At 36.0% G+C, this 26693-nt stretch overlaps 6 protein-coding genes across 6 annotated transcripts; 3 read left to right on the forward strand and 3 right to left on the reverse strand.

Moving 5' to 3' along the window:
- Positions 1-253: 253 nt before the first annotated feature.
- C922_00748 (hypothetical protein) lies at positions 254-8630 on the forward strand (the record flags this gene model as incomplete). Its single annotated transcript, XM_008816360.1, has 4 exons — positions 254-7726; positions 7873-8224; positions 8334-8437; positions 8586-8630. The coding sequence occupies 4 exons, from the start codon at positions 254-256 to the stop codon at positions 8628-8630; spliced, it is 7974 nt and encodes a 2657-aa protein (XP_008814582.1).
- Positions 8631-9215: 585 nt separating this feature from the next.
- Positions 9216-10763, forward strand: C922_00749 (hypothetical protein; the record flags this gene model as incomplete). Its single annotated transcript, XM_008816361.1, has 1 exon — positions 9216-10763. The coding sequence occupies one exon, from the start codon at positions 9216-9218 to the stop codon at positions 10761-10763; it is 1548 nt and encodes a 515-aa protein (XP_008814583.1).
- Positions 10764-11129: 366 nt separating this feature from the next.
- On the reverse strand, positions 11130-12086 carry C922_00750 (pre-rRNA-processing protein TSR3; the record flags this gene model as incomplete). Its single annotated transcript, XM_008816362.1, has 1 exon — positions 11130-12086. One exon carries the CDS (start codon positions 12084-12086, stop codon positions 11130-11132), a length of 957 nt encoding a protein of 318 aa, XP_008814584.1.
- Positions 12087-13120: 1034 nt separating this feature from the next.
- C922_00751 (hypothetical protein) lies at positions 13121-14970 on the forward strand (the record flags this gene model as incomplete). The annotated part of the gene is made up of 4 exons (XM_008816363.1): positions 13121-13388; positions 13741-14092; positions 14235-14484; positions 14788-14970. The coding sequence occupies 4 exons, from the start codon at positions 13121-13123 to the stop codon at positions 14968-14970; spliced, it is 1053 nt and encodes a 350-aa protein (XP_008814585.1).
- A 1665-nt stretch (positions 14971-16635) lies between these two features.
- On the reverse strand, positions 16636-21107 carry C922_00752 (hypothetical protein; the record flags this gene model as incomplete). The annotated part of the gene is made up of 6 exons (XM_008816364.1): positions 16636-16921; positions 17442-17537; positions 17772-17887; positions 18216-18284; positions 19283-19386; positions 19733-21107. The coding sequence occupies 6 exons, from the start codon at positions 21105-21107 to the stop codon at positions 16636-16638; spliced, it is 2046 nt and encodes a 681-aa protein (XP_008814586.1).
- Positions 21108-23980: 2873 nt separating this feature from the next.
- Positions 23981-24808, reverse strand: C922_00753 (hypothetical protein; the record flags this gene model as incomplete). The annotated part of the gene is made up of 1 exon (XM_008816365.1): positions 23981-24808. One exon carries the CDS (start codon positions 24806-24808, stop codon positions 23981-23983), a length of 828 nt encoding a protein of 275 aa, XP_008814587.1.
- Positions 24809-26693: the final 1885 nt, after the last annotated feature.

Below are 26693 nucleotides of genomic sequence, written 5' to 3' on the forward strand. Positions count from 1 at the left end.
TATCCAAAATGGGAAGACCATGAGGTATGTTGCAAGGGAAAATAAGACGCATGGGTTTCTACCACTAATCAACATGGCTTCATTCTCCACTGAGGGGAAAAATATGTCATTGTGCACGCAGAAAGGGAGGAACAAGTTTTGCTCACAAGAGACAGCGTTTCTCCTGAGCGCGTAAGAGGCTTGATCACTGCGCCATAAAGGGTGTATATATTTACACATGTATGCCTTATTCTTCTTTTTGCCCCGCAGCCACATGGAGAACCTACAAGACATTTACTACGTGTACAGGGAAAATTCAGATATCTGCGACTTGATCATCAAGAGATACAAGGAAAATATTTATTTGAGTATATTTAACAACATGCTCATCATCATTAACCCACACGAGTCTGTGCACGCCTTTTATAAACTGGTATTCAAAACGAAGAACAAAAATAATTATATATTTAGTTCGTTCATTAATCATATGTTGCAGAAGAAGCTTGGCAAAGGTGACTCCGAATTTGAGTGGCAGGAAAATTCGGATGATTCTCCTGATAGCAATTACATGGAAGATGACAAAAATGTGTTGAGCTACTTGGGGCAAAAAAAAATGTATCTGGGAACACGGAACATTTTCGATTTTGACAAGTTTAAGAAGAGGAAAAAGAACTTAACAGAATTGAAGAAGGAATTATATACAAAAACCAACGATGAAATGGCGAAAGTGCCCAATGATATTTTGGGCAATTTTAGAATAGATTTTAACGAGCTGTTCAACATTAGGATCGACCGTAGGTGGGCTCCTATGGACAGTCATAGCAGTGACTCCCTCGGAGGTTCTATGCGCGGTTCTATTAGTTATTCGCTTGGAGGCTCTCCTGGGGGCACTTTTAGCGGCACGGTTGGGGGAACTACAAACGGAACGGTAAAGGGAACTGCTAATGATGCTGTTAGAAGTACTGATAACGGCTCCGTTGGCGGGCCCACGACCGATGGTATGGACCGGGGCAGCGCCACCGCTTCCAACTCGAGACAAAGCTCCGTACACAGCAGGATCGACTACCAACCAAGCAGAGTGTCCAAGAGGTCCATTAACTCCAGCAGTTATAACAACCTGGTTAATTCCAAAAATCCAAAGCTCAGCACGTCAAATTATGGAAACAAATTGATCTTCATATGTGGAGAAAAAAACAGCAACCCAAATGTAGTAAGTACTTATGTATTCAGGCACATAATAAAGAAAGGAAAAAACAAAGAACTGTATCATGCGTACAAAACTGTTATGGAGGTGCTTAACTTATTTTTTAATTACAAATGCTACAACTTTGTCATACATCTCAGCAGCAAGAACAAATTGCTATATTTCAATGTCCTTCCGTGTTTTTTAAGTGACCAAAGCAATGTGACAAATATTTGCACCAAAATGGGAAACTTCTTGGAGCGCCTAAATTGGTCAGATGAGCAGGACAAAGAGGGGTACGCAAAAACGGGGGGCGTTAGAAGTAGCCACGCACATGTTCTGGATGATCATCACAAAATGTATCACTCCGGAAGTAGCAGCGACGGGGGAAGCAAATCGGGGCCAGGGGAACAAGGGACTTCAAACAAATATGAGCACAGGAAGAAAAAAGAAGAAAAAAAAAAGGCACAAAGAGGGGGAAAATTACATGCAAGTTCGAATAACGACACTGATAGCACCGTTGCAGAGCGCACAAAGCACCACGAACAGCGACACTCAAAGGGAATAGGAAACCAAGACGAAATTCTCAATATACCCTACATATTCTTTTTCCTTCTCCGAAGCACCCTAATGTATTGCTCGAATAAATACTACAAGCACTTAAAATTGCACCCAGTTGATATAAAAAAAATTTTTAAGAATTATGTAGACACCCCTGCCGACATAGAAATAAAGGAATCCGACATAAACAAAACGTTTGATTGTTTCCTAGAACTAGGCTTCACACAGGGAGAAATCCTCTCAATGATTAAGTTAAACTTTGCACTAATTTTTATCAATATATATATCACCATAAGGACATGTTTGCACAAAAATGAGGAAGAGACACTGAAGTTCCTGCAGCTGCAGATGATTAGTGTACAGGACTATAAAAACTTAGTAATGTCAAACACGATGAACAGAGAGGGGAGAAAAGCCTCATCGGATTATTCAAATCAGAGTTTTCCAGATTTTTTAAATTCTAAAAATGAGAAATACCTGAGCAGCGATTTTAGCTCCTTTACGGATGAAGAAGAAAGCATAAGTTGCATTAGGCAGGTTTTGCAGAATGGGTGTGCTGAAGAACAGCGAACCAATGTGCGCAACTTGAAAAATAGGAAGATGTGCGACTCGTTGGATGGGAACTTGGATATGCACTTCAGCAACAGGAGCCGTCGAAGAATCGGCAAGGACGACACTGCAGCAACGAGCGGGAGGGAAAAAAGAGACGAAGCAAATAGGCATGATAACCACATTTACACAGATACAACCAGGAAAAGTGAAGAGAGAAAGAAAAGATCCAATTATTTCATAGTATTCGCAGGACATATAATGGAGGAATACATTGCTTTCTTACTAGGTGTAGATTTAAAGGTGATGACCAAAATTTTAAATAATAAGCTAAGGCTTAAAAATCTATGTTCCACTATCTTTTTCCGATTAAAAGTCAGGATAATAAGACAAATTAATGAGTACCTTAGAACGAACTTCCTGAATGGTACCGTTTCCCACTCCTTGTATGTGTATAGCAATACTGGGCTGAGTGCAAACATCTCGGAAGAAAACAAAAATTCTAGTGGCCAAGAGAAATACAACAACTTATCCCATCTTATTAACAACATATATAACGAAATACTGTACCATTATTACTTGAAAGTGTCCATGTTCAATATGGATAGCTATCTCTTGCATACAATAAAAGCATTAAACGAGTCGAGGGAAGAAAACGATAACTACGACTCCGCCATAGGAAGCACTGTAGAGAAGTACAGACAATTCAGTGATCACATCTGTACAGGTAGTATAATCAGTTCCTACGTTTCCCAATTTGGAAAGAATCCCATCTTACATTTGTTAGAAAAATATACATACAAGTTTTTATGCACCGAGGAAGATTGCCATGAGGTAAAGGACATAAGTCCATCCGTCTTCCTAAAAGGAGAGTATTACAAAATGGTGTATCTATACTGGGTAGAAGTTTCACGTGTAGTGAGGCGTCTTACTGAGGGGGTGTATTCCAGAAGGATCTGTGATCAAGGAGATAGCGGCAATAGTAGTGATAGCCTCGAATGTCATGGCAGGCGCGATCGTGGTGACCCCCCTGTGGGAACCATCCATTACAAGAAGGATGAACGGAGAAATAGCGAAATAAAATTGGCTAATGAGGAGTATGCACAAAAAATGCTACTAAGGCTGATGGAGGAGATCGCCAAAGCTGATAAGAAGCAGTGGCATGTAAGTGGAGACACTTTGGCAGGAAGAGGGAGAAACAAAATTTTTTCCATAGTGCACTATAACGACGAGACGGTTACGTACCGATGCAACAACATGATTCTGGATAATGCCAATGATTTGTGTGCACTGAATGAGACTATACAAATCATAGAAAAGAGCGAAATGAAATTTTTAAAAAATTTATTTTTGGAAAATTCGTTTCCTCTAAAGAATTTCAAGAGCAACTTTTTATACGACGAAATTTGCTTTTTCTCCAGTGTTATAAAAAATACATATGAGAAATTCTTCGTGCTCGTTTTAAATGAGAGGGAAAGAACAAGACAAGATACATTCCTAGTTCCTGAGTACACGACCAAATATGCCAGGGACAATGGCAGAGGTTTGAATACCTATTATGGAGGGAGAACATCTCGCAGCAGCAGCAGTAGTAGGCATGGAAGTAAGATTTTCACGAGGGATATATTCTTCCCCCCATCTGCAAATAGGCCATTTTTTAGTGGCATGAAAGGGCGAAGCAGAAAATCTTTTCTCAATTCTGCTACCATATCAGGGGAAGAAATCACCCATTTTTCTGAACTGAAAAAAAAAATAAACAAGGAACATATCAAATCTGTTGTAGACATGCTAAATTTGAAACGAATTTTTAACTACCAGCTGAAGTATCTGTATCATAGTTTGACCTTCCTAGACTTTATTAAGAAGTATTTGCTATTCTGCATCCACGTCAGCAGGGATGGGGATTTGATTAAGCTCATCAATTATTACGAGCTCAGGTCCAAGAAGAGGAGGCAGAACAGATGCGTCAGAGGTACAGGGAAGGCTGAACAGGGGGAAAAAGACGCAATCATGGAACCCCATACTAATGTGCGTGAGATCGTTCGGGAAGGTGCAAATGAGCATGAAATTGTTAAAGAAAGTGCTAATGGAAATGACGCCTCTAGTGAGGATGGTAAAGCGGTCTCCAGGTCAAATGGCAATGCTGTTACTAATCCAAGGGGGAACTTCGCTTCCAATGTAAGTGGAGACGCCTCTTCCAACTCAAGTGGGAATGGAGCCCAAAGCTCCAGCGAAAACGCCGCTTCGCGGTTAAGTGCAAGCACTAAGGGAAACCTGATCGGAGGAGGGGCTTTGACCAATCTAGAGAATACTCCACAAAGACATGCACCCAAGAAGAAAGAAACCGCAAACAACGCAGAAAATTTCAACTACTTAAAATGCCTGAACGTTCAGGAGAAAAGAGATTTGTGCAAAATAATTTTGTACAACTTTAACATATCAAAGAATACGTTTTATTTCCAGGATTTTATTTTCCTAAGTAAATATGTTTACTTTATTTTAGAAAATTTGAGAGACAAGTATGTAAAATCGATAGTGCCTTACGTCCGCAAAATTGAGAATTGCTACTTGTCGTACAAAAATAGGAAAATAAAATTCTTCCTTAGAGACAAAATTGTTGTTATTCAAAACTACATGAGGAGGTTCCTATTTCTCGAAAGGGCGAAAACAATGGAGAGAAGGAAAAACTTATTCGTATCGTTTATAATATTTTATAGTTACATTGTAAAGAACAAAGACTTCGACGAAACGAAGGAGACTTTGGAGTTGTGTAAGGAGAATTTCATGAAGAATGAAAAAAAGCTAATTAGACATGCAGCCAGTGTATACATACAATCCTGGTATAGAAAAATAACGCAACAAAGAAAATGTAGAGAGTTAAAAAGGCAACTGTTTCAGAAGAAGGCGGTAGAAAATATTAACAGCGCCATTAGAACCTATCTCGTTCAGGTAAAAATTGTAAAAAATTTAAATGAAATAATTATCCCTAACAAATGTGCCCTGTTAATTCAATCCCACTTTAGAAGATACATCTGTCTTATAAATTTCCAGAAAAAACTATTTTTAAAAATTTGCTTTTTATCTATTAAGAGAAAGTATTTGTCTTACTCTAATGTCCTCACTAAGGTCAATTACCATTACTTGATAAAAAATATATACAGTAGAAATATCATTGCGAGTCAGTTTAAAATTCCAGAAGCGGTGATTAAAATTCAGAGTAACTACAAGGCGTATGTGGTGAGGAAGCAGTTCAACATGCTGATAACAGCTATATACTTCACACAGGCTTACATACATACATGCATAGAACGAATCAGATATAACAAAATGAAGAAAAGTATAATTCTAATTCAAAGGTGGTGGAAAAATTTTTATAAATTAAAAACCATCTTCTCACAAGTGCAGTTTAACATATATGGCAGTGAGTATGACAAGAACAAGTATTACTTTTTACAAAAAAATAATTTCCCATTTTACAAATATTATATCTTGAAGGAGAGACAAGCTCTGAAACTTTTGACCTATCACATTTTACTAAAACAGTGGTACTTTTCTTACTTTAAGAAATTTCAAAGGAAAAATCATCAGTTTAATATTGTCTTTAATTTAAAAATGTATAAAAACGTCTCCTATCACTATACCCTCCCGTGGGCATACAAAATTAACAGCATTTTAAAAATAATTCACATGGAACAAATGTTTCAGCAATGCACTAATAATAGTCAGAATACCATTTTAAACATTCCCGTTTTTGGGTCCATACAAATATTCGTTGGGAGATCCCACACCATTCTGCTAATCGCCCAAAGTGTTATCAGCGAGCCTGTTGGTGATGCACAAGACGGTTTCACGACCACAATACGGAAGAGTAACACTTATGGGAATCGGAAGAATTACTACACCAAGTTTGTGTACAGCCTGGGTTCGAATGACTACGGACAACTCGGCTATTACAACTTGTTTGAGAAAAATTTTATCTACCACACGATCGGCGTTGCGAGGGAGTCCCGGTGTGCATCGGAAAGCATACATAACAGTGTGGAGGGCAGCATGACGAGCAGTATGAGAAACAAAACAGTGGGCAACCTAGCAAACGCGGTGGTTAACGGTCATGCGAAGCCCCTCCCCTCAGCGTCTTCGAAGCAAATTCATCCAAGAGGTAACCGCCGCGAAAGGAAATCCTTTCCCCGGGGAAGGAACAAAGACATGATGAACTTCTCAAATCATAGTCGAAAAAGATGTAACTCCACCTGGGATACCACGAAAAGGGAAAGTACCTTCAGCAGTGTGGGATCCTCTCTAGAAGGAAACAAAAGCATCGGTTCTCACCTGAGAGGAAATTCGACACCTACCAAAAGCGGAAAAGGCAGCGCTTTTCCCCCCCAAAACCAGGGAGAAGAAGAGAAAAACTACACAGAGCACAGTTTATGCAGCAAGTATAAGAAAAATATCCAACATTTAATTTTTGAGCACAAACGTAAATTCACAATTGATAATAAACTTTTTTCGAACACCCCTGGGGGGGAGTCCATGGAGGACATTGTAGATTACGAAATAATAGATAAAAAAAATGATAAGGGGGAAAATGAAAAAATGGTGGAATTCACCAAAGTGGTAAGTGAAACAAATAAAATTGCAAACATTAGTTGTGGGTCTGAACATACATTAGCTCTATCAGAAAATGGAAATGTATACTCCTGGGGAAGTAACCTATTTGGACAGTGTGGGCAAAAATATGAAAGAAGTATAGTAAGATATCCTAAAGTAATAAAACATTTTTTAAAAAACAAAATTAGGATTAAGAATATTAGCTGTGCCTCCTATCATAGTGGCTACATCTGTAGAAAGGGTGATCTCTACATCAGTGGCAATTTCTTTTTTATCAACTTGAAATATTTTAACGAGAATGTGTACGAACCTGTGTTTTTAATATCTGGATGTCAGGCAATTCTTTGTAATGACAGCTACAATGTGTGCCTAAGGAGCGATAAACGTTCTTTGTACATTTGGGGGAATAATTACAAGTGCATCTTAGGGTTAAATAAAAAGAAGTTAAGAAACCTCGATGAAATATCGATCTACCCGTTGACTTTCCTTTCGCCAAACATTAGCGTAATCAAAATTGCATGTTCGGATAATTTTGTCTGTTTGATTGCGAAGCCTGGGAATACTAAACATTCAGTATACATGTGGGGACAATTTGCGCTTATCGAAAAAAGAGAAGAAAGCTCCTCCCCCGTAGGTATTCACACGTCTAACGTGTTTAACAAATTCAGGATTAAGCCTAAGATGAACAATTTGCGAAGCCCCTATCCGGCGAGTGAAAATAGCGGTGGCGACACCGCCGTCGCACACGGGAAAATAATATTCATTGCGAACCCTTGCCCTGTTCACGACTCCCTGTGGGATTCTGTGGAAGCAATTGATGTGTGCTGCGACTTGGACGAAATTCTGGTGCGTTCCGTGAGTGCAGTTACGCTTATATGCGATTGCGCTTTTAAGCGGTTCCTTCGATACGCACTTCCCTAAGTGAGCATGCCCGTGTGTACATACCTTTTCGTACCAACGTGTGTTGAACATGTTGCTCCTCCATCCCGCAGGTCCTAATGAACAACCTCTGCTTGTACGGATTCAGCGCAGTCGAAATTGTCAACAGTGATGATAAAAAAGAGAAAAAGCAGGAAACGAACTTATCTTACTCCTACTACCGAAGAAGAGAGATGGAACAAAAAAAGGAAGAAAAAATCCTCCACGAAGAACCAGAAATTTATGATAACATAAAACTTTTAAACCCATCCCTCTACATGTTTAAATATTTCAAGCCGTCTTACTTCAACATAAAGAAAATTACTTGCAGTTACAATAGGAACAGCTTATCAATTATGAATGCAACAATGGGCGAGTACAAAATTCCCACTGTTGTCAAAAAGATGGAATTCGTCACCCCCTCGGGTAAACTTTTTCATGTGGATGAGCGGCATATATGGCATATAAACTACACCGCTACGCTTCTTGAGGGAATCGCTTTATTTTGCACCTCCCCCTTTTTTTCTTCGTCTAGGTGATGTTATGCAATTCCCAGAAAAAATACGAGAGGCCATATTAGCCAACGCGAATAGGGAGTCCAACAAATGGATTAAGTCAACGGATGATCCCTACATAAACGTAAAAGAAAAAAAAAAAAAAAAAAGAAAAATGCATAACTTTTGTATCCGTATTACCTACTCAGAGGGAGTGCACAAAAATCTTGCAAATGTGCGAGGGTTTTGTTAAAAGGTACGACAACATAACTTCTTTTCCTTTTCCCATTCAGCATTTCCTAATGAAAAATTCAAGCGACTCGGACAGTGTTAATTGACCTCTTCCAGCCTAATGGCCCCAAGGTGAAGGTCTAAACGGGTTAAACAAATTTGGAATTTTTTTTTTTTCACAAGTTTGCATGACGTTTCACCTATTTGGATGAACCGTTCCGAGGAACTCACGTTCCAAGTCTTTTTAGCTAAACGTGTTTTAAATTGTTTTTCTTAAAATTAAAAGTTGTTTCTGTGCTTTATTTTTTTTCTTTTTTAAAGTGATGATTATGCATAATCGAAAAGGCAAAAAGGGAGTCCTTTCCCTGTTTTGTAATTTTTTCTATTCCTAATTTGTGTCACACTTTTTAATGCTCTGTAAAGAGTGTAAAATATATCATACGCTGTTTTATTTTGTCATTTTTTTATTTTTATGGATTTGCCGTCCTTACCATGTCACGCAACTGGCACTGCATGAAGCGGCGAGCGTTCATTTCGTCGTTTGCCGGCGTCAACGATTTGAAGCGACGGAGATGAACTGAGGCGTCGTTCGTTCGTTTTTTCGCTCGCTCGCTTGATTTATTTTCCTTCTCTTTGTGCGCAATCGGATGTGGGCAGTTCCTCCCCCCATTCCGCCTAAAGGCAACTCCAAAATGAGCAACGTCGACGAGTTCTACGAATACGCGAAAAACAACTTCCTAAATCTCCTAAAACAGAATAATGTACATTCTCGAAATGAAGAAAAGGCGAATGAAAAAAAAAGGGGCAAGGAAATTAAGGTTAAGGGAATGCACGATCGGCACCTGTCTGATATGAGAAAGATGAAAAGGGACGAACTAAAGGATAAAGAAAGCTACGACAAGAAGTGTAAAGATTTTCTTCTTAAAAGGAGGAGTAAAGGTTTGAAGAGGAGCGTGAAGGGGGGCTCGGCAAATGGCTCCTCGGACGCCTCAGCTTCATCCGCATCGGCAGCCACGTCCGTATCGTCCTCATCTATCGCATCCTCCGTTTCAACCTCCTCACGCACATCCTCTCCCTCATCCGACGAGAAGACGAGAAGACCAAAGCGGGAGAAGCATCGAAGGGGAAATAATGAGAGGGACAAAAAGGGAAGGAAGCGGAAAAGGGAGAAGGAGGACGATAAAAGAAAGAAGAGAAAGAAGGAAAAGATGGAAGAAAAACCCAGAAAAGAGAAAATCACCGACGGTTCGGAGCGAAAACAAACGAGAAAAAAGCACAAAAATGGGGAAAACAACATAACGGGGAAAAGCTACCTAATGGGGGGACGAAGAAGCGACTCGCAAGGGAGCGGGTCCCCTTCGGGTGATGAAACCAAACAGAAGATCAGAAGGGAAAAAACGGAAATCCATTTTAGTAGCCAACGTGAGGACAAAATGAAGACACATAGCACGGAAAGAATTACCCAGTTGAGCGCCAAATTGGAAATAACAATAGCGGAAAAAAAAGAAAAAATGTTGTTAAAAAACGCATTAAACAAAAATTTAGTAGACTGTAAATTTTGCATCGACTCCAACTCTTTCAGCAAAATAAATAAATTGAATATAATCAGCATCAGTCAGAAGTCATATATATGTTACTATAATTATAAAAATGTCTTTTTAAAAGATCAGTTGTTTATTTCGCCTATTGAACATACCACCAGCGTAACGAACACAAATTTTGATACCGTGCAAGACATGCGCAATCACATGAAGTCGCTAATAGCCATGTTGGAGGAAAGCAATAAGACGTGCATTTTTGTCGAATTTAATAACTTTCTTAATGCTAGCATCGAATTAATATCACTGAGAAAAACAAAACATACATATATTAATTGTTACATAATACCAATGGAGTTGCTTGAAAAGGCAAAAATTTATTTCAAAAAAAATCTGGAAGATATAAATTCTCTATATAGAGAAAACAAGCAGTTAATTATCACGAAAAATAAATATGCCCCTTATAATGTTTTACCGAAACAGATCCCCTACGTTTCGGTCAATTTTTCGTTAGTGGAGACGTATATACAAGTAATTGAAAACAATTATGATTACATAAATATGTGTAAATGCATTTTTACAGATCTTTTTAAGAAGGATAAATTTTATAAATGTTTTCAAAATTTTCAGCAGTATGTGAATGCTGTGGAGACGTTTAAATCTGCCTATGGGAAGTACGATTGGACGACTTATATAAATTGAAGAGGTGACAGAAAGACGGGGGATATATATATATTTTTTCTTTTCTTTGCTCCAAGGACACGCGTTACAAATTAAAAATCTTTTTTCGTTATAACAAATTAATTGTAAAGAAATGGGCCGAGCTGCGCAACCCTTCCTTTACTGCAGAATAGGAGGGAAACAAAATATTGTTAGTCGTTTGAATTATATACCGCTGCACATTGTGTGCTGCGGAATGCACAAATTAGATAGCGGTTAAAAATTAGCCCATGGGGGCGCATATCTACGCACATCATGGAATGACAAAAAAAAAAAAGAAAAAAGATAAACGCGTGATGCGCAATGGGAAAAGTCTTAAAGTATGGCGCGCGATGACGAAAGCTACAACTACAAGTAGCCATCCTCATATATAACCTTGTAGTGGTCTATTTTTTTCCGTTTCTCCTTTTCGTTGAGCGAATTATGAATAAACTCATCTTCAACATTCTTTACCTCCTCATGGGTGTTGCATAATTTGTACATATCGAGCAACTCTTCATTGAGATTTACAAAACTTGAGCTCCATTTGTAAATGTTGAGAATATCGGTACACTGCTTGTTGTAGCCACAGACATATAAGCAGAATGCCAACGATTCCAAGCAGGAGAGCTTGTATGGCTTTCCATAATTTATACTATTAACTGCAATGATGTAAGGTAATTTCCTCTGGTTTGCGAACTTGCATTTTTTCAATAAGTCCAGCGATTTCCAAGAACAGTCAATTACAGACAGGCCAAAATTCTCCACAGTGGCTTTATCATTTATGGAAAAGAGTTTCTCGCAGAATGGCGTTAATACGATTCCTTTAAATTTTTTATTGATTGGTGCCTTTTTTATTTTTTTAAATTTGTATAACTTCTTACAGGAGCACTTTTGGTTTTGGCACTCGTTGTAATCAAACATGAACAGCTTTATTTCCTTGTGCCCGGGGGGGGGCAGCGTCGCGTCCGCCCCGTACGTGCAGGCAGCGCGTTCATCATCACGTTTGTCGTCATGTTCGTCGTCATCGTCACATTCGTCGCCATCATCAACGTTCCCGTCTCTTACGCCATAATCTCCGCTGCTATCCCCAACTTCCGAGGGGACCGTAGCTTTGTCCTTTCCTCCTACCTGCCCATTATTCTCCATGTGGAAAAAATCATTGTGCGTTTCTCTATCCAGACCGTCCCCTATCTTGATACTTGTCGTACCGTCGGCTCCTACAGAGAGCTGCTTATTCCTTATGTTCTGTTTATTCCTCTCATTAATCAGTTTTACCAAATTATGAACTGAGTATTTTTTTCTTTCCATCTGGGAGTTCTTCATTTTGTTCAAAACGGTAAAGAAGAAAAACAAAAAAAAAATACGAGGCTCTATATTTAGCTATACGCTACACTTGTTTTTCCATGTAGCAGGAAAAAAAAAAAAAAAAAAAAAACTTACATCTTGTATGTAGCATTTTAGCAGAAATGTCGTGTTCCCCTTTAGCTTAAATTCCCGTGGCAATTTTTTCTTCCGTGCGATCATAATGGAACAACGGCAAAAGTTCTTCTCACACTTTCGTGCTTTATTCATTTTGTTCCTGCCAGTTGAACAATTTATGGCAGAGCTGAATTAAAAAAAAAAAAAACAAAGTGATACGGCGCGGTCGGCAGTCTCATTTTTCGCCAGTTGAATTTGGTTCAGTTCGGTTCACTTCAGTGCAGTTCAATTAGTTTCGTTCCGTACAATTGCTGCCTTCGCCGCGTTCTCTTCGCGCCGTTCCTGTCGGAGTCCTTACACCATCGAAAGAATCCTTTGTTACAAATTGCTGGAATGATCGGAAAAAAATTCCCCAACAGAAGAGCTCATTTTCCCGTTTTGCCATCAGTGCTCCACGTGTATGTAGCTCGTAAGCATATGTACATATATGCAAATGAAGTAGCTTCTTCACGATTTTACACCTAGCGCGAAGTTGAACTTGTGTTGTGTAAGTGTAAAAGGGAAAACATTCAAGGGGTTCACTTATTTATTTTATTTTTTCTGGAACGGAAATGGAATAAATGTGTAGAGAGAGAAATATGCCTCTATTTTTTTTTTTTTCCATTTAACTTTCTCAAAATTGTTGAATTAAAATGAGGAAAACATGCAGCGAAAGGAAAGGAGAAGTGGAGACGAAAGGGGGAGAGAACGAGTTAGCCAAAATTCAGGGTTTCCTATCGCATTATAGAAATGAGAATTAACAACGGCTCCTCTTTTTTACGACCCCATTCGTTATCTCGTTCCTTTTATGCATCTCCCTTGTCTTTTTTTTTCTTTCTTTTTTTTTTTTTTTTCTCTGTAACTTGCGCCAAAGAATGACAATCCCGCTTGCTAAAAAAATGATAGCAAATTTTGTTCTATTCGTCATCCTGACTATAGAAACATACTCCTGTTTTCATGTAAATTATAAAATTTTATCAAGCCGGAACGACAAGCAGAATTATGTGAAAAGAGTTTCGTCCGTCAATTATTTGTATAGAAAATGTTCACTTAAGAAATGGTTCCCATATAAATGTCTGCAAAGTAGTCAGTCAAGGAAATACAGAAATAAACTGTTGTCTTTTTTTTCAAATTATTTTACCAATGAGCAGGACAGATATACTCTAAGTTAGCATTTAAGAAACGAGAAGAGAGAAAAAAAAAAGCAAAGATGCCATTTCGCGAAAAAAATCATGTGCGGTGTGCCAATTTGATGTGATGTCAACATATGCATATATTTATACGTATTCGTACACCACTCGGTTCCCACTCTTGGGCCCCTTCTTCAAAGTGGGACATGTGCTGCACCGCCAGAGTTAGAGAAGCTCAGTGAAATGCGCGTCTGGCCAAAGAAGGAAAAAAAAAAAGAAAAAACTTATTAGCCTCTAAAAACGGAGAGATGATAAACGGTACAGCGATTTCATATCTTATTTTATTAATTTTTTTCGTCTTTCCCTTTTTTCTTCCTCACCCAAACTAGATAAAGAGGAGAAGGAATACCTAAGGAAGCTTGGGAAAACCGATAGAGACAACTACAACGAGTTGGTTAAGGCCCACGATGAGTTCATTAAAGGGTGTAGTGACATTAAGAGCAAATTAAAATATAAAGATACGTTTTTTTTTATCACACAGAAAATAATTCAAAGAAATTTGCATGACTTTAAAAGGAAGCAGAAGTTTCACCTGTTTGGAAATGATGAGTATACGAGCGAGCTGTCGGTTGATTACATAAAGAGCGCGAACATCGACGAAAGAGTGAAGGAACGGGTGCTGAAAAACCTGGGCGAAGAGTTGGACGACCGTGGGTACTTCCTCTTCCGAATCTTTAAGTGGTAAGTGTGTGAGGAGAGCAAAGAGCGAATGGTTATCAAGTGACTACGTGCTTATAGAACAACACATGCGAGAGCCAAATTATAACATCACGGCTACCATTTTGTGGACACAAATGGTTCCCCCCTCTTTACACCTTTGCAGGAAGAGCCTCCTAGAAGTAGTTAACATTAGCACACTGATGCTGCCAATCAGTACACTTGGCTTGTTTCTCTCAAAGATGGGCTTCTTTTCCGTCGCCGTGAATATGCTACTGACGACGCATTTCTTAACATTCAACAAGGACGAAAAGAGGAAAATGAAAATACGGACCTTACTCTTAACCCTGCTACCAATCCTAGTCCACTCCTCCCTCGGCGTGTTTTGCAGCAACATATTCCTCAAGCACTACCGGGTAATACATGCGAAAATGTGTGTATGCATGCGGGGAGTGCAAATGGGCGCTCGTACATACCTATGTGTGCATACTTTATCCATGTGTGCACCCCCGTACATGTAACCCATACACGATGGCGTATTCACAACTTGTGGGGAAAAAACATGCAACGTAGCATGGGTGCGGAGAAGCTGATTCGTCACGAAAGAGCTTTTAGTTATCGTGTTCACCCCCACGATAGATTTCCTTAATCGCCGCGTCGCTATCTGTTGCATATTATGTTATAAATTTATTCCTTTCTTTTCGTGGCAACCTCTACAGGCACAGATCCCCTCATTTATCAAAAGCGAGAATATTTTGTCTTTTTTCATAAATTTGCAATTGTATATAGCCGCCCTCGTGTATTTTGTTGACACTGACAAGGAGGACGATTTGGAAGAAGGGGATATAAAAAATGATTATCCTGATTTTAATAATGAAGAGTCCATGGAGCAAAGTAGATAAAGGGGAACTCATGGAAGGCTAAACATATTCGTGTAACACATTGTGTTCTTTTTAGAAAAAGTCGCATTTTTTGTAAGAGAACATAATTTTGTTTTATTAACAATTTGTGGTAATAAATATTGTAACTATTTTCGAAGCAATTTTTTTTTTTTTTTATTTCCCTCTTTTCCTTATGCACATTTGCCTAGATTTTTCTGTGCTGAGGCGCCCTGAGCTTTCTTGTAAAAATGGTTGTATTTCATTTTACTGCCCGCTTCACTGTGCTCTATTTCTTTGCGTGTATTTTTTTAACACGTCATGTTTTTGTTTAGTCTGGATAAGTATACTACGGCATGGTTGACAATAGCGAAAAGGGAAAATTTGCCTTTAACGCAAGAGATGTCCAAAGCGCAACACTTCGAAAAAGGCGAAAACGAAAAAACAAAACAAAAAAATACTGCGTGCATTACGCTTAACGAAATGTGTAAATTCATGCGTTACTTCTTACGAGGTGATAGCTCCGATCATTTATTATCTTTTTTCTCAATTTGAGCAATGTGTAAAAAGTATAATAAGAAAAAAAAACGCAAATGATGAATACAAACAATGAGACGTTTCGGATGCGCATAAAATTGGGTGTGATATGAGACACATGATTCATTTTTTTAAGCATGCATTTAGAAAGAGGTGATTTGATCTATTCGTTATTGAAAATGATCAGGCATTGGTGTATTAATCTCGACTCGTCCCGTTTTACATTTCGGTTGTAGCGTCTCATGTGTCCTTCGCCAAACCTGTCGCTTCATCTGTGACGTGTCAGAACGACCCTGTGATGCTTAACGTGCACATCTCGGGGCGCGGGGAAGAGCTCGTGTGCGTAATTTTGGACGTTCTCGTGATGTGAGATGCTATAAGTGGTATATGCCAACAAGCAATCGTGATTACTTAGGGCACGGGCGCGAAATGTGCACAGACGGCCTCGAAAGGACCGAAATGTGTGCATGTGCGTATGTATGTGCGTATGTATGTGCGTATGTATGTGCGTATGTATGTGCGTATGTGCCCAATTACAAACATACACATACACACTGGTACGCTACGGGTGCGCCTAACCAAGTAGCTCAATTTTTGCGCCATTTTGTCCTCCACCATGATTTTTGTGACTGCCCGACGGGTTAAAGCAAGTAATTGGAGGAGGGTGAAAGGCCCAAGAAATGCTCCCCTTGTGCGCACACGTATATGAAGGATCAATACGAGTGAGAAGAATTACGAAGTTCAGATCTTCCAGTTAGATGAACCCAGTTAAAATTACAAATTTAGATTGAGCCTGTTAGATTAACCCAGTTAAAATTGTAAATTTAGATTCAGCCTGTTAGATTAACCCAGTTAAAATTGTAAATTTAGATTCAGCCTGTTAGATTAACCCAGTTAAAATTACCAAGTTAACATTACAGAGTTAGAATCGTAAAGTTGGAACATTTGAAGATAGATGTCGCCGTCTTAGAATCGACGACAATTTGATATTTCCACCAATGTGTGAAACGTCCCCACAAATGAGAAGTACCAACAGTAATGCGACGCACCCACAATGCTACAAAAAATGAAGACATATTTGAGAAACAAAGACCCCTACAGACAAGGGGCCAGCCCAAAAAATATGGAAATTGAAAAAAAAAAAAAAAAAAATTAGGATTTACTTGGGAAATCAATTAAATCATAAAACTTAAAAAATGAAATGTTACTCTTTAAATCCTTTAATCTGTCAATAATTCTTATATTTCTATTTTCGTAGAAAGAAAAAGAAAAAGGTTCTTCTTCTTCATTGTCACTACCGAATTCGTGTTGTTCATAATTATTTTTTAGAATTTTCCTTAAGTCAAATGACTCATATTTATTTAAACTCCTATTGTGATATTTGCAACTCCTGTCTTCTACATTTCCTTCATCTTCGAAAAAGTCCCGCTCCCGTAATCTACATTTATGTGCGTGTAAGTATCAGAATAAGTGGATGATGGGCCCAGAGGTGAATGGGTGGTTACGCGGACAGATGGAGACGTAAGGTGAAGAGGTGAGAGAACGGATAAATAAGCAAAAATATATCGTACATTCATGCACATATGGCAAATAAAAAATAACATTGTCCGCTCGAAACGGAACAAATTAAGGCAACTTGGCATTCACATATCGCGTAGAAGTTTCACCATTAAATATTTGTAAACTGTAATGTGAAAGACTCCAACAGAGCGACATGGTTGCGTCGGCAATTGCACAGGATGATCGAAAACGGGTCTAATACCTGCGGCATATGCGCGAAAACGATCAAAAAAAAAAAAAAAGAAATGCAAAAAAGCATACAAAACTTAATTTACAAATGAATATACAAATGTGTGTACAGATGCTTACACACACTTGGGCTCAGGCTTTGCTAAAAACGAATAGGCATCAACACATTTGGTCGAATAAAAATAAGTTGGGTCAATTCTTCGCTTTACCTGTAAGAATCAATTTTCCGGAGATATTTTCTGGTAATTTTATCAATTTTTTTTCTTTTCACATTATTTTTTTCGTCATGGATTTCCTTTATCATGCTTCAAAGGGGAACCGAAAAAAAAAACAGTAAAACAGCATAACAGTAAAATAATATAATAATAAAATAATTAAATGGTAATAAAAGCACCAGCGATGGGAACGTTAGCTGCAACAACACCAGAAATAGGATCAGAAAGAGTGATAATGACAGATCATTCATTTCCAGTGTGTGATCAAAAAGAAAAGACAGAACATGCAGAAAGGCTCAGGTAAGTTCAAAATTGATTAATTACTTTTTGAAATAATTCGAAAAAAGCTCGACATTTATGTTGCCATCCCGCTCAATAACAATTTCTATGTCTTTTTTTATGCACTCATAAAAATTGCCAATTGTGCTTCTGTAGTCCTCCTGTGAAATGTATAAAAAAAAGAAACTAAAATGAATGATAATTTCCCTCCGTTTATATGAACACACACACATATATATTTTCATTATCCTCTCCTTGGTTTGCATATGCACCCAAGCATCGATAATGTGTAAAATTTTTTTTAATTTTTATCGTTGCACACAGCTGCTTGTGTGATATACACTTTTACATGTTCAGGTAGCAGTGAATACGCACTTGTACAAGTACAACATACGAATATGCACTTGAAGTCGATCTCGTGTTGACGTGTATGTGCATATTCTTCTGGCATAGGCACACATGAAGAGATAATACTCGATGCAATCGTACCATTATCATGTTGCTTACGCTATGTAACTGATCATCTCCTGCGTGAGTATACTCTTTGAATCTACATTTCTGCAAAAATAAAACAAAAAAAAGGAAAAAACAAATTATATCTTTTTGGAGTTAAAAGAAAAAAAAAAATGAGTGCATCGATACGTTTGTACGTATATAACTGGCTCGAAAGAGGCGACATAAGAGTGAAATGTCACCTCCGATCATCTTAATCAATTAATGTGCACACACCTGCATGTATACATGTGCATATCTGCATATAAACATTTGATCTTAAAGTGCTCAATAGGTAATAGACTCGGGGCGGGATAATTAGGGAAAATAAAATAGGCATGTGGCAGAAGGGAGCACAACATAATGAATAATAATGATAATAATGATAAATTGTGCAGAACAAATACGGTCCAACTATACATAAACAATAATCCTCAAATGTAGAACAAAAATATTATCTTACATTTAAATATTAATAAAAAAAAAAGAAAATCCTTCTTACAAAGTAAGCAATTTGCACGTCATAACATTTGTAGTGCATGAGAACAAGCAACCAAGAAAAGTGGTAAACAAAATTAGGTACTTTAAAAGAGAATGAAAATTGTGAAATACATTTAAGATTTAAGCTACTATGTAAACAATTGTGTAGCATTAATGATTCCCAAAAAAACAACAGAATGATAATTTTCGGGAAAAAAGCCAAAAAATAAGGGAGCATATAATAAGTTAGCACAAACGGATAAACTATCCAACAACATATAGAAAACAGATAAAGCTGTTTGCAAAATTTGATAAAACTAAAAATATGCACTTGTTTTGATTAGCTTAAATAACACCCATGCAGTACAACCCCTAAATCGGACCATGTTGTATGCACTTCTTTTATTCTTTGCCTCTTTCCCCTCACTATGTTTTTCAATTTTCACTTCCATTTGACACAATTTTTCTAATGATGTTGAATTCGAACAACATCACTAGTTCGGAAAAAGGTTAAGGCTTACGCAAATGCAAAGTAAAAAAATGAAGTGCAAGATGGAAACAGAATAGAGTATAAATGTTTTTACCTCTTTCTCTTTAAGCAATGTCCTTAATTTCCCCCTTTTCCTTTTTTTAACTCTACACATCCGTTTCCTTAATATAGAGTTAATTAAAAACGTTTGGTTGCTTCCTATAAAGAAAAAAGAGAATTATAACGCCAAATTATAATGTTATTGAGGCGAAACAATGCTGCATTTTTGCATTGCTCAAGGTGTATAGCACTTGTGCAGGCATAAAAAAGAGGAACTCGCTCTATATTTCTTTTTTAATGATTTAGTGCTTGCTTTTTGCATATTATCGTATATAACTATTAATATAGATTCCTTTTACATTTAAAAAAAATGTACTTTTCATATTTTATTCTTTTATTTTTATTTTCATTTTTTTTTTTTTTAATGCACATTGCTCCCTGCCTACTTCGAATAAGATAGTTGCTATGCTATCCACTCTCCTTTTATTTTTCTTTCATTTATTACTTAGCGCTTTTCTTATATCAATAAGTACAGTATTGGTGTAACAAGACAAGGTATTCTCTCCGTCGTTACAGTAATCATTATTAGTGAAATTTCTTTTGAGCATGCAGCTATTTTTAAAGAATTTGTTCCATTTATGACATTTGCCTTTCGTATTTTTGTGATTTACGGATTCTATATTTGTGTGGATTTTTTCTCCTTGATCTGTCATTTTAAAATTACCGTTTTCGTGAATATTATAGCAATTTAATTCATTTCTACATATTCCTCTTTTGTCTCCTCTAAAGAAAAACTTTTTTGAGTTGATCATATTGTTAGGTATTTCATGAGTGATTGGATACGCATGGTGATCCCGACGAATGTGTTTTATTGTTTTTTTGATATCTTCGGTGGGTTCGTGGCCAAAGTGGTCACTCATTGTTACAACATTTTGCGGTGTGTTATTTTGTAGTACTCCACTCTGCTGTGCTCCACTTTGTAGGGCTCCTTTTTTATGGGAACAACTTTGCATTATGCCATCTTGTCCCGCACGATTTTTTTGTATATCATTTTTTTGTGAGTAATTTTCCGCTTCATCCCCGTATTCCCCCTTATGTGGATTTGATTCACCAAAGATATCCTCATCGAGCATTATACTATTGATGGTATGCAAAAAGCTGGCACTGTAACTCCTACTTTTTTCGAACAACAATTTGTTTTTCTTGCTTCTCCGCATGTTGTTGTTAATTCGTTTAAATAGCGTGCTCATGTTTTTGTTTAATCTGTTATAAGATCTTTTACCGTTATCAATATTTTTTTTTTTCTTGAGAGACATAAATTTCTTCAGCTCAACTTTTATTTTACTGTTTTCCTCTTGCTGTTTCCATGAGGACATCTCCAATTGTTCGTTTTTTTTCTTAAGTTTTTCATTTTGATTTACAAGATTGTTTATTTTTTCCTGTAAATTATGTGCGTTTCTATTTTTTTCTTTTTCACATGTTAAGCTCCTTTCCAATTCGTATATATAATTTTCCTGATTTTCCGCATTCTCTAAGTCCACTTTTAATTTCTCAATTAATTTTTTATTTCTATTTTTTAAATTCTCCAGATTTTCATCTATGCAGCACAAGTTTGTCCTTAAAAATGTTTTAATATTTATAATAATGTTTTGAGAAAAATATTCCATGAACTTTTCATCAATGTGTTCTGTTTCACTGTTCCATGCATGAAATTTATTTTGTATGTTATATGCATTTTCAATACAGCTGTCATATATAGGCGTATACCTTTCGTTATTGCCACTTTGTATTCTTTGATTTAAATCTTTTAAAAAATGGTTAAACAAGTTAAATTCTATGTAGATATTATGCAAATAGTTGCTGCAAATTGGGATGCTCATTTTTGCAGTATATATATACGGAAAGAAAAAAAAAAAATGCTGTGTATGCATAAAAAAATTTAAACTCAATTGTATTTTCCTACTACTTTGACATTCTTTTTTTCTTTATTTTTTTCTTATTTACACATTTTATACACAATTCTTTCTTTCATGTAAGGTTAAAAACCTGAGTCTGCAACTCGAATTACTTGTAGTGGCACGTACACAAAAACAACCGAGGATGATGTTAAATTTTGGCATAAAATAGAAAATGTAACATTCTTTAAAATTAAGAGGGAAATGAATAAAGAAACAGCGAATCAGACTTCACAGTGTGGATAATTACACTTGTGCAACGAAAATACGACAAAATTTTTCAATATACATGTTTGCATGTAACTTAAACTGCCATTTTATAAGTAAGAAGGTGTTCACAATTTGTGTTAGAAAAAATCTATGTACATTTGTACACTCATTCGAAGGTTTGAACACATGTGTACTTTTTCTTTTTTATACACATTGATTCACTGTTGTATCGACAGAATAGAAAAGGAAAAATTGGGGAAAAAAAAACGTCTTTTAATTCACCTTTTTTGCATAATTATGCCTTATTCGATGTTTATTTTGTGATATATCGTGTCATTTTGCAAATTTATTCATAATTTTGCGTTATTTTGAAAACATTTTCCTTATTTATATATAGATAACAATTTTTGGGTTAAGCTCATGTACATGCAGTTTTTTAAAAATTCCTGCAGCCCTGAAAAAATGACAAAATGAGCCTGATATATACACAACGAAATGTTTATATTTACAAAATATATTTTACTGCAAAATAATTCTATTTGTATATTTTAAACGAAGAATGAAAGATAAGAAAATTTTATTTTTTCTAAAATGGTACATTATTCTCACTCATTTCACGTATATTCTGGAGGGCCATTTTATACGTGCCATGAACGGGTAAATTTGAGGGATCAATTTTTTTTTTTTAATTATACTTTTTCCTTTATTTATATAATTTATAAATTAGGTGATTAAACTATAAGAAATATATTTTAAGGAAATAAAATTATAAAATCAAATTGTGTATATTCATCTGACTGAAATAGATTTTTTTCTGTTCCTTTGTTAGAAAGATACCTCCAAAAATGTGACAACGAAAGGGGTTGCCTGCTATTTTCTCTAATACACGAAAGGTATAAATATAAAAAATTGTGCATAGGCATGTGGAATTTTATCTCTTTTATTTCTTATATTTTTGCATACATTGTTCTCTTTTCATATATTTCACATTTATTCCTTTTTTATGTTCGACGTTTGACATTTTTAATAACACCAAAGTCTATGTCAGGGATATCTATATGCATTTTTCTTTTTTTTTTTTGGTAGAATATCCTTAAGGCTGTTTGTTGTCATTTGAACGACTAAAAAATCTACCGTACCCTTTTTATTACCCTGCTAAAGGCTTGGAAAATTTTACTCATTGCAAAAAACTTTGCATTTTGGAAGATTCTGTCAAATTTGTTCTTAAAAGGATACTTTTTTTTATAATATTTGTTTAAAAAAAATATCAACAATATGACAAAAAAGTTAATCTTTTGTATGAATCTTTTTTTTTTTTTTTCGAAAACAACATGTATAGGGTGACGGATGTACATGTATAGAGGTATACTTAAATTACACACGCACATTGTGCCTGAGTACACTGCAGCAAACGTTTTCACACACCTATGTGCACCTATATATATGAGGCTGGTGAAAATGGGTAGAAAAAAATATGATTAAAACCATCGATTGTGCGCTCGCGTTTTACATTCACAGCTAATCTATTCAACATTTAAAATGTAAGCCAGAGCGAATACATAGGTCTCTATATACATGTATGGGCACATATAGCATATGTTTATATATGCATTAGCACATTTGTATATAACTGTTAAATTGGAAAATGGTAATTTATTTAAAAATTCCTGCATCGAGGATTAATAACAAGGGTCAAAATTTCCAACATATCTTTATAAATATATAACTTCGAAAAAATATTGTTTCTTCCGTCTCCTATATTGTTGACGTTTCTATTTTTTTACTAAGTTCGGGATCCATGTATATATCAACATATACACGTCATTATCTGTGTGCGTATTATAAACGTAGTAAAACAGTACGCCTTAATACGTGTGTTTCTTTTCTTGGCACTGCATTGTGGAGGGTCTGGGTTTACGCATATGTGCGTTTATACATATATGTACGTGTGTGTGATAAAGGCGCGCGCTATGGGCCCGTGTGGACGTACTCATAAATGTACATATATGTATACATATATGCAACATATACGCATATACACATATATGCATATAAATAGAAATTGGATTATTCGTTAATTATTTAAATAAACACAAAAAAAAATGCTATCTGGTATGTGCGCATGTATAGACGGAGATATTCGTCTGGTCATGGACAGTAAATTAGGTATCTGTGGTACCCGGCTATGGTAAAAATATAGTGAAAAGAATTGAATAAAAAAAGAAAAAAATAGTTTTACATTGTGTCTTTTTCATTCATCCATACTAATTTTCATCCATTTTGTAGATTATAAATGTGTCTTCCCTTTTTTTCTCTTTTTTTTTTTTTTTTTCTTTAACATATATAGCCACTTATAAATGGTGTAAATTTTGTGCTTAAAGGATGGAATGGGTGTGCAATCCACACGCTTATGGGGAGAGGGTGAGATAATACGTCGCTATAACAACGTGATACACGTCGCGCCTCGTTCTACCTCGGTGAGCACACATATATACATGGACACGTATGTATATAGTTGTATGGTGCACACAACTTGGTATGCGTTGTGTCTGTGCCAGAAGAGCATATTAGTGTATGTGCTCACATACTTAGGCCGTTCGATATCGAAGTCTTGACAAAAGAAAATTTAAAAGTTCTTGTGGGTATATGTATTCAATAACTTTCGAAGGGTATAAGCTGTGAATTTCTTTGTTATTTATGTTGTGTATAACCGAAATGTACAGCTCATCTCCAACGTTGTGTAGATTTTTGATAACAATTCTATTTCCCTTGGATGTTTTCTTTCTCCGTATATATTTTTTAAAATCGTTTACTTTTATGTTTAGATGTCCTGTTCTTCGTATGTTGGACTCTTCCACCCACTGTGGAGAGGCGTTTTTCAAGCTAGCCAAGAATTCCATCTTTCTATTTTTAATTCGAACGCTGTATACATCTTCTACATTTAGCAAGGTGTTATCGTGAGCGTTTCCATTGATTTCTTGCTTGATTGATTCGTTATCTTCGTCGTCGCTCCTTTTTTGTGAATTATCCGAAAGTGGACCTAAGAATTTTTTCCCTTCCAACTTGTTCGTTATGCCCTTTCTATTAGTTCTTTTTTTTGAAATTAGCCGGTTTCTACCTTTGGTTTTGATCATACCAGTGGTTCCGACTTCTTCTTGCAAAGAGGATGATGACGACAGATGGTTTTTTAATAGTTTACCATCATTGGGGATTGTATCGGCTTTGTTTAAATAAGTGGACTTTAAATGTTCCATTTTTTTTTTGAAGGTTGTTAAATGGAGTAAATTACTTTCTGGTTCCCACGTGTTCTCATCGTCTGAGTAGCCCTTCCACTTCACTAGGTAAATGAACCCATTTTTCTTTTTCTTTATTTCGAGGATGTCCCCTATTTCAAATTCTTCGTCTGATCCAGTCATTTTTCTGTCACGTTGGGGTTTATCTGTGCCTTGGCTATATGTACGGTTGAATATGCGTAGAATATATGTATATACGCGTATGTACAAGAGATAACAAGGCGTATGACGTAGGTACGTGCGTATATAATATATCTATATGTTACGTATACTTGTAAAGCCAGCTTATACAAACGTATATATACATATATATACACAATGCATAACGCCGTATGCTGTTTCTTTTGTCCTTTAACCGTACAAAACAAAGGATATGTAACGATATGCATACAATACATATATAACTTCTACCAAAAAAAACAAAATAATAATAATAAAATGAAAAATAAAAATATTATTAAAAAAATAATTCTCCCTTTTTTGGTGTCCTTTAAAATATGGATTCGTTTATCTAAATATTTTTATAAATATTTAAAAAATATATATAATATATCTCTTCTTTTTTTTTTCTTAAGATTATTTTTGCGGCTTGTGAAAATATTTTTTTTTAAAACTTCCAGAAAAAAAAAAGAAAAAAAAATTCTCTTGTATAATTTTTCAAAAAAGAAAAAAAAAATTAAATTAAATAAAATTAAATAGGGTTAAATTAAATTAACACATTCGTAAGAATACAAATATGAATGTACTATTTATTTTTTGTTTCCTAAAAATATAATCTGTATTGTATTTTTATTTTTTCTGTAAAATATATGTGCTCTTTTTACTAATATTTTCATGTGAAAAAAAAAATACATTTGAAAAAAAGCAACTTGTATTTTACCACGAAAGAATATTTCATCCAATCTTTGCAATATATATGATATTTACGCCCTTATATATAAATTATAAATATATAAAAAATATATATAAAAATATATATATTAAAAAATGCGTCATTTATATAGCAGTACGTACGAGGATACCCGCATATTTTTCTTTTCTGTCAATATATATATTTCTCGCGCATAATGCGTAAAATTTTATATATATATGTGTACATAAGTGTATACATATATACGCATAGGTGTACCAACGTAAAATATATAAATGCATAAATAATATATGCATAAATAATTAATGGATAAATAGCTAATGCATAAATAAATATAAATATTTATTTATGGAAATGTTTAAAAATTTATACGCTTGTCAATACGCGTTGCATCGTGTGGCAATACGCGGCGCAACCCGCTTCGGCATATATGTCACAGTGAGGTATCGCAACACGTGCCACAACTTGCCTCGCGTGAAAAAAAGTACGCAACACGACCGTTTGCATACGTGTGTGGTGTATACATGTTTGGATGCGTGCTTAGGAAGGGAGGCATGCGTACACATAAGCTTGTACAGGAGGGTGGCATTACATGTGTATGCGAATATGTACAGGCACATACCGTATTCGTCAGAAGAGTTCGAATACCACATCCCCCTTGTACATGTGCAGGGGTGTACACAAGAACATACGGATGTGTACAGGCGGGAAACGAGCCGCGCGTTCCCTGCTAAGCGCCAAGCGTAATGTTAACTGGTAAGCTATGGTATTAAGCTGTACTGTACTGCCGCCGGACATATACTGGAACATACGCGCGAGGCGAACGACTTATTCGCTCGTGCTCTAAGGTTCATGTATGTACTACATATAGTGGGTATCCGTCTCACATAAGGGCATAGTACAAACAAGAACGTACAAATGTACGTACGTACGAAGGATCGTATGTATATCATCAACCTGTATTCGAATATATTTCCGAAACTTGGTTTCTTTGTATCTTCCTCTCTTTCATCTAGTAATATTGCTTCTCTTGTGTAAATTAATAAAAAGTAAACGGTAAAAAAACAAAAATAGTAATTGTATGAAGTAAAATTAATCTATTGGGACAAAAGGGTTTCTTCTTTTTCGTAAAACGAA

This window comes from Plasmodium inui (assembly GCF_000524495.1).
Source record: "Plasmodium inui San Antonio 1 unplaced genomic scaffold supercont1.2, whole genome shotgun sequence".
Classification (NCBI taxonomy): Eukaryota; Apicomplexa; class Aconoidasida; order Haemosporida; family Plasmodiidae; genus Plasmodium; species Plasmodium inui.